At 32.9% G+C, this 8,117-nt stretch overlaps 2 protein-coding genes across 2 annotated transcripts; both read left to right on the top strand.

Annotated features, from left to right (window-relative positions):
* The first annotated feature begins 2,877 nt into the window (after nt 1-2,877).
* LOC133674674 (transcription factor MYB123-like) lies at nt 2,878-3,771 on the top strand. Its single transcript, XM_062095887.1, has 4 exons — nt 2,878-3,010; nt 3,148-3,277; nt 3,378-3,617; nt 3,768-3,771. Exons 1-4 carry the CDS (start codon nt 2,878-2,880, stop codon nt 3,769-3,771), a joined length of 507 nt encoding a protein of 168 aa, XP_061951871.1.
* Nucleotides 3,772-4,932: 1,161 nt separating this feature from the next.
* On the top strand, nt 4,933-6,390 carry LOC133673674 (transcription factor MYB123-like). The gene is made up of 3 exons (XM_062094523.1): nt 4,933-5,078; nt 5,216-5,345; nt 5,446-6,390. The coding sequence occupies exons 1-3, from the start codon at nt 4,946-4,948 to the stop codon at nt 6,062-6,064; spliced, it is 882 nt and encodes a 293-aa protein (XP_061950507.1). The 5' UTR covers nt 4,933-4,945; the 3' UTR covers nt 6,065-6,390.
* Nucleotides 6,391-8,117: the final 1,727 nt, after the last annotated feature.

Raw genomic sequence — 8,117 nt, 5'->3', positions numbered from 1 at the left:
GTATACCCTGTATTGTTGGCAAAAGTGGTTATGGTCAAGAAGTGTGATGGCAAGTGATAGATGTGTGTGGATTTCACTAACTTGTGCAAAGCTTACATAAAAGATAGTTATCCAATCCCAAAAATTGATCGTTTGGTAGATGCTACCATAGGTTTTGAATTCTTGAGCTCCTTGGAAGCAAACTCAGGTTATCATCAAATCCTCATGCATCCCGAAGATGAGGAGAAAACAACTTTTATAACTGAAGCATAAACTTATTACTATAAAGCCATGTCATTCAGATTGAAGAATGTAGGGGCAACATATCAACGAATGGTCAACCAAATATTTAAAAATCAATTGGGAAGAATTATGGAGGAATATGTTGATGACATGTTAGTAAAGAGCATGACTTTTGAATAACATCTCCTGGACCTTGAAGAAGTTTTTTCTATTTTGAGTCAATACTACATGAAACTCAACCCTTTTAAATGTGTTTTTGCTATTAAAGAAAGGAAACTTCTAGGTTTTTTTTAAGCTTCAAAGGAATCAAGCCAAATCCACAAAAAACTCAAGTCATACTAAACATGATGCCCCTGTGGACTATGAAAGAAGTGCAACGCCTTACAAGGATATTGATTGCCCTTAACATATTCATTACTTGCTTGTGGGAGTGCATTCTTCCCTTTTTCAAGACATTGAGAAACATGACCAATTTCTAGTATTTTTTTCTATATAAAGAAAATATTTTTTTTAATTCAATATTATTAAGGTTTTTTTTTTCTATATAAAGGGTTGTGATAGCCTTTTGGCAAGTAGAGACATAAATTAATAAAATTAAGTATTTTAAGAGTCTCCATATACTTAAGATGTTTTTGGTCTTTGAAGGTTTTGACATGTAACAAACCCATTTATTTTTCTCTTCCGTCTGCATCAATTAGTATTAAAACCCAACGATATCAGGTTATTACTTGTTGTATGCTGCAATCCGAGGTTGTTTTGTTTGTTATATGCTACTAAATAACAATGGCTGGAAGACAATTTAACAATCCTTGGTGGTTATTTTGATTCATTGTGTGCTACAAAACAACCATGTCTGGAAGAGATTGCAAAATAGAACATCCTTGTGTTAGAGGGAAAAATAAGGTTCTCCATCAAGAGAAAGACGTCCAAGAACTAGTGTGTTGTTTTCGTCTGCGTTAGTTGCTATCATTCAAAGTTCTTATGGTGGGATCCATGATGAGACAACCTACATAAAAGGTGTTGTGTTAGGGATATATGACAGAACGACTTGTACGAATGTACTGTGTTAGAAATCCATGATGAGATGGTGTACATAAAAGTATAAGGGATCCAAGATGGAGATGCCCACATATAAAATGATGTTCTTGATGGATAACAATTTTTTAACTGAAGATTAAACTTAATAACAAGTTCCATTCAAATCAAGGAAGACTAATGCTTTATATATAATTTTTTAATTTTTTATATAAAGAGTTGTAATAGTTTTTTTGACAAACAGAAAAATGAGTAAATAGATAAAATATATTTTGAGAATCTTCTTGTAATTATGATATTTTAGATCTTGTGACACATACTCAATTAAATTTTATTTTCTAAAATGAGGTCTTTATTGGCTTAAGAGTCACAATGGTCAATTGTTTCTCACCTCTATCCTGATCTTGTGTATGGTGGACATGAGGAATCCCTGCCACGCAAGCCAACAAATCTAGCACAATTCAAGCCATTTGGATCTCACTCTTAACACGCATGAAAGCAATTGTAATTTGGAAAGGATAAAAGCTCCACAAAATTTGAGCAATAGTATTTCTAAGATAACCAGATTCGGGTAACAATTTAATAGTTTCTTGTTGGACTTTTATTTAGAAAATAATTGTAACAAGAAGAGTAGCTAAGTAACACTAGGCGGAGTTTAGCATTGTGCTTAAAATACTGTTTGTCTAAATTTTAATTTTTTTATTTAAAATTAATTTTTTAGTATTTTTTATCATTTTATTATGCTGATATCAAAATAAATTTTAAATGAAGAAAAAAAATATTATTATAACCTAAATCAAGAGTTTGGTGGGTTAATTCAAGTTCACTCGGGTTTTTTATGGATCCTTTTTTAATAGATTTTTTTCCAATTTCATCCCTCAACATTCAATTGATTGAGAATTAGGTTTCATAATTTATTTTAATCTGCTTTCTATTAGGTCATCTCTATTTTATGATTCAGATTTGACAAGTTAATTGGAGTTTTTTTTTGTTTTTTTTAATTAATTTTTTCAATTTCATTCTTCACCAATCGGTTGATTGAGAATTAACCTTCAATATTTTTTTATTTGCTTTTTATGATTTTATTGCAGTCTCATGACCTGAATCGGGATTTTACATGTTAACCTAAGTTAACCCGGGTCTATCCAATATCTTATCATCTATATATATATATATATATATATATATATATATATATATATATATATATATATATATATTAGTCAAATTATGTTTTTTTATCTCATTGTCTATACTGTCTTTTGATTTATCAAGTTGATTGAATTATAATGAGTCAATTCCTATACAATTTAATTTTTTTTTTATTGAAAACATGTTAGCAATGCTAGTAAATTTTTATTAACATTTTAAAAGAAAAAAAAAAATCAATCCATCCCGTGAATAAATGATCTAGTAACTTGCTATGAGTGCAAATACTTTCAGAAAAGAATTTACATCATTAAATTTTATTAAAAATTATAAATTTATTTCAAATTAAAGGATCGCTAAAACATGACAACCTCTCAGTCTCCAACCTAGGTGTGGCATTGGCCTATAAAAGAGCCACATAACCTGTTTTATCTAATTATTATACTTGTGAGTGTAGTGTGCGTGGAAGAGATGGGAAGGAGTGCATGTTGCTACAGGGAAGGACTAAACAGGGGAGCCTGGACTGCCTTGGAAGACAAAATACTAATGGCTTATATTAAAGCCCATGGAGAAGGCAACTGGAGAAACCTCCCCGAGAGAGCAGGTACTCGTAGAAACACTTAGCTTTTGCATATGAACGAGTTCGTGGATGCTCATTTAATGGAAACATGATTTAAATAAAGCACTTAATTTTGTATAAGATTTCATGTTGAATGAAATGGATATGGTGAATGTATGTAGGTTTGAAGAGATGTGGTAAGAGCTGTAGGCTCAGATGGTTAAATTATCTTAGACCAGACATCAGGAGAGGCAACATTTCCCATGATGAAGAAGAACTCATTATCAGGCTCCATAACCTTCTTGGTAACAGGTTCTCTCTCCCCCCCTCTCTCTTGTTTGTGCTTCACGCAGTTTACCTATGCTTTTATGAGCAGTACTAGTAATTATTACTAGCATTCTTGAATGAGTAGATGGTCCCTAATAGCTGGAAGGCTACCTGGGCGAACAGACAATGAAATCAAGAATTACTGGAACACTACTCTGGGGAAAAAAGCTAAAGGCGAATCATGTTCACAATCCAAACAAAGCTCTCAAAGCAAATCTAGAGCAATTAAACCCATGACCAGCACCCAACCATCGAAGTCAACACAGACAACCCAAGTAATCCGCACCAAGGCCACTTGGTGCACCAAGGTTTTGCTTTCATTTCAGTCGCCACAATGCCAAACATTACTTAAAAGCATTTTGAAGCTAGTTTTATGTATAAAACAATATTTTTTTTTCTAATTTGAAATATAGTAAAATATCATTTACAGCCAAATGAGTATATAACTTATCATTATGCCAAGTTGGTATATTAGCTGACAAAAAAAAACTAATTAAAAAGGGAAATCACTAATTCCCTTCTCAGTAATTTATTGAAATAATATTTTTTTTCTAATATTAAATTTAGTTTTATTTTCAAATTTTTTTTAATTTTATTTTTAATTTCATCTTTTAACATTAAATTTATTAGAGATTGAGATTCATAACTTATTTCAGTTTATATTATATGAGGTTATTCCAATCTCACGACATAAATAGTGAGTTTTGCAGCTTAACCAAGTTGACTTAGGTTTTTTTTAATCCTTTTTTGTAATTGATTTTTTTTTCAATTTCATCATTCAATATTTGGTTTGACTAGGAATTAAATTTTATAATTTGTTTCGATGTTTTTTATATGAGGTTATCGTAGTATTATGACCTAAGTCAAGGGTTTGGTGGATTAATTCAGGTTAACTCGGGTTTTTTATGGATCCTTTTTTTAATAGATTTTGTTTTTCAATTTCATCCTTCAACATTCAATTGATTGAGAATTAGGCTTCATAATTTATTTTGATCTGCTTTTTATTAGGTTATTTCGGTTTTATGATTCAGATTTGATAAGTTAATTGGGGTTTTTTTTTTGTTTTTTTTAATTGATTTTTTCAATTTCATTCTTCAACAATCGGTTGATTGAGAATTAACCTTCAATATTTTTTTTATTTGCTTTCTATGATTTTGTTGCGGTCTCATGACCTAGGTCGAGATTTTACATTTTAACCTAAGTTGACTCGGGTTTATCCAATATTTTATCATTTCAATACATATATATATTGTCTTGAGATTTTTTAGTCAAACTATGTATCTCATTGTCTATATTGTCTTTTGACTTGTCAAGTTGATTGAATCATAACGAGTCAATCCCTATACAATTTAATTTTTTTTATTGAAAACATGTTAGCAATGCTAGTATATTTTTATTAACATTTTGAAAGAAAAAAAAGATCCACCCCGTGAATAAATGATCTAGTAACTTGCTATGAGTGCAAATACTTTCATAAAAGAATTTACATCATTAAATTTTATTAAAAATTATAAATTTATTTCAAATTAAAGGATCGCTAAAACATGACAACCTCTTAGTCTCCAACCTAGGTGTGGCATTGGCCTATAAAAGAGCCACATAACCTGTTTTATCTAATTATTATACTTGTGAGTGTAGGGTGCGTGGAAAGAGATGGGAAGGAGTCCATGTTGCTCCAAGGAAGGACTCAACAGGGGAGCCTGGACTGCCTTGGAAGACAAAATACTAATGGCTTATATTAAAGCCCATGGAGAAGGCAACTGGAGAAACCTCCCCGAGAGAGCAGGTACTCGTAGAAACATTTAGCTTTTGCATATGTACGAGTTCGTTGATGCTCATTTAATGGAAACATGATTTAAATAAAGCACTTAATTTTGTATAAGATTTCATGTTGAATGAAATGGATATGGTGAATGTATGTAGGTTTGAAGAGATGTGGTAAGAGCTGTAGACTCAGATGGTTAAATTATCTTAGACCAGACATCAGGAGAGGCAACATTTCCCATGATGAAGAAGAACTCATTATCAGGCTCCATAACCTTCTTGGTAACAGGTTCTCTCTCCCCCCCTCTCTCTTGTTTGTGCTTCACGCAGTTTACCTATGCTTTTATGAGCAGTACTAGTAATTATTACTAGCATTCTTGAATGAGTAGATGGTCCCTAATAGCTGGAAGGCTACCTGGGCGAACAGATAATGAAATCAAGAATTACTGGAACACTACTCTGGGGAAAAAAGCTAAAGGCGAATCATGTTCACAATCCAAACAAAGCTCTCAAAGCAAATCTAGAGCAATTAAACCCATGACCAGCACCCAACCATCAAAGTCAACCCAAGTAATCCGCACCAAGGCCATTAGGTGCACCAAGGTTTTGCTCTCATTACAGTCACCAACACCGACACGGACACCACTACCACCACCTGAAATTCTCTCCTCAACAGCCATGAACGACCCCTCTCAAGCTTCCTTGATAAATCATCAACAAGATGGTCCAAATTTTCATTGCGGAACTGAAGAGGTTCATGCATGTCATGATGGCTCAGATTTTTTCAATTTCGGGAAGTGGAATAAAATTCAACCAAATGATATAGACGGAGATACACTAATGAAGAGTGGTTGTAACTGGAATTTGTCCAGTGGTTCTGAATATTCCTTGGGCTTATTTGATGACCTCATGTTCAAGGACTGGGCACTGAATCATTGTCCTGAAGACAATGCAACTTTGGACCTAGAGTCTCTCGCACATTTGCTTGATTCTGAAGAGTGGCCATGAGATTAGACACTGACGAGAAACTACAGCAAAATCTCCACCCTAGAAGATATATTGGCACTTGTGGCATATCTCAATTGATTATTATTCGTAGAAATCAAAGTAATAATTAGCTTGTGTATGGTGTGAAATTAGAGCAAGTCTGTAATGATTTAGCATTTGTAAGCGTTGTGTCGGTAACAGACTACAATCATGTAATGTCCTCCTCTACTATATATGGGTTCAAAATTTGACCTTTAATATGGTTAGGGACGACAATAACTGTTAGGTTCTTGAAATTCAAATATGCAATGAAAACAGTAAATTTAAAAATTATTTAGGAGTTCTAATGATTTCGTTAGATAAATCTAGAGTTGTTTAGGATTTATGTGAAAATTACCTGAAGATCTGAACTTCTTTTCTGCTTTGAATATATGCTTCAAGGCTGGGTTGTCGTAAATCACAAGTCGTTCAATTATCCGACCTCTAACAGTAATCCACATGAACCATCAGTGAGAATCTCCTAAATCCCTATTCAGGAGAGAAGAATATACTAAGCCTGGAGTGCTTGCTCTAATTTTGTGTTCACTACCAGAATTTTTAGATTTACTGATGAAATTTTATGTTGGTATTTATACTCTCAGTCCGTTGGCAAGAAACTTGCCGACATAATCATAGATTGAAATAATCCGTTGAAAAAACTCTTGTCTGTGATTTGTGGTTTGTTGGTAATAATTTTACAGAAGGATTTACTGGCGGACAAAGCACGCCAAAAAAAACTTTACCCACTTCATTTTTTTGATACTTCCATCACTGAATATAACATATTATTGACAAAAAAAACCATATGTCAAGCCATCAGTGATTGTTTTCGTCAATAGGTATGTCTGTCGGTGAATTTGACATGTAACCGTCAAACAAACCGTTTGTTATTCTATCGATGAGTAAATTGTGACAATGACATTGGCAATGGAAACCTCGTCAATAATAATTAAAAAACTTATTTTTTAAAAAAAATCTATTAAATAGAAACAAAAAATAATTAAAAAATAAATTAATATAAAATTCAAATAATTATTACAAGTTTAAACATTTATAAATTCAAATACAATTAATCTAAAATAGAGGGGCCAGAGGAGAAGGAGGAAACGGGTCTTCGTTTGGACCATGGGGCGAATAAGAGGGAGCACATGTATCATCCATTTGTGATCTCATCTCCAATAGCAATCGGTGAAGTTCGGTCGTCTCATCCCTATGTCGTTTATAATCAGCAGCATGATGGGTTGTTTGATCTTTAACTCGCTAGTCTAAAATTGCCTTGAACTCAAGAGTTTGAGTTCTCAGAACTAATTGTGAGCATCCAATAGATGAAACAGTATGGGTCGTCCACAAGAACTCAGTTGTAGTGTTAAAGAGATCGTACACCCATCTTCTATCAGATCCATCGAACGATCTTACCTCCAACCTCAAATCCGGATCAAGATCTGGATGGGTCGAAGTTCATCATCGTATCTCTTCTTTAACCCAGTGTTATATGTATCCTGGAACAAAAATGTTAGCAAATTCAAAAAAAATAATAACTTAAGAAAAAAATGGTTGAAAACAACATACCAGAAATTGTTGAGCTCGACTATCCATGAACTGTAGCACCCTTTTTTTAGCGGTCATCAATTCATACGTATGTTTTTATAAAAAGCTTCATCGAGCTTGGTTCGTGTCCAAGAACAATAGCCTGCAAGAGAAAATTGTTGTAATTTAATTATTTTTATAAAAAAACAACAAATAAAAAAATGGATATAATTAAAAAAGAATCTTATCATTCGCTTCGCATGTGAAATGAATGGAATGGAGCCATCAGTGTGCATGGTAACAAAACCGTGAACATGCCAGTTTTGGTTCTCCATAATGGAGTGTGATTGTCACAAAAAATGATCAAACATCACCTGCTAGATATATTCCACTCACATGGCCTCTCCGATATATAGAGGTCTGAAATCCTTCCAAATCGCACCTCGTACCAAAAATCATGCAACCTATATGGTATAAATGAATTATCTGTTAATAAATAAATAATAAA

This window comes from Populus nigra, chromosome 15 (genome assembly GCF_951802175.1).
Source record: "Populus nigra chromosome 15, ddPopNigr1.1, whole genome shotgun sequence".
Taxonomy (NCBI): domain Eukaryota; kingdom Viridiplantae; phylum Streptophyta; class Magnoliopsida; order Malpighiales; family Salicaceae; genus Populus; species Populus nigra.
This window is presented reverse-complemented; position numbering and strand designations above follow the sequence as displayed.

Excerpts from the sequence above, each read along its gene's own strand:
- LOC133673674 (XM_062094523.1), top strand. The coding sequence starts at position 4,946 with ATGGGAAGGAGTCCATGTTGCTCCAAGGAAGGACTCAACAGGGGAGCC. Across the intron at positions 5,079-5,215 it reads AAACCTCCCCGAGAGAGCAG|GTTTGAAGAGATGTGGTAAG; the intron begins GTACTCGTAGAA and ends GAATGTATGTAG. Across the intron at positions 5,346-5,445 it reads CATAACCTTCTTGGTAACAG|ATGGTCCCTAATAGCTGGAA; the intron begins GTTCTCTCTCCC and ends TTGAATGAGTAG.
- LOC133674674 (XM_062095887.1), top strand. The coding sequence starts at position 2,878 with ATGGGAAGGAGTGCATGTTGCTACAGGGAAGGACTAAACAGGGGAGCC. Across the intron at positions 3,011-3,147 it reads AAACCTCCCCGAGAGAGCAG|GTTTGAAGAGATGTGGTAAG; the intron begins GTACTCGTAGAA and ends GAATGTATGTAG. Across the intron at positions 3,278-3,377 it reads CATAACCTTCTTGGTAACAG|ATGGTCCCTAATAGCTGGAA; the intron begins GTTCTCTCTCCC and ends TTGAATGAGTAG.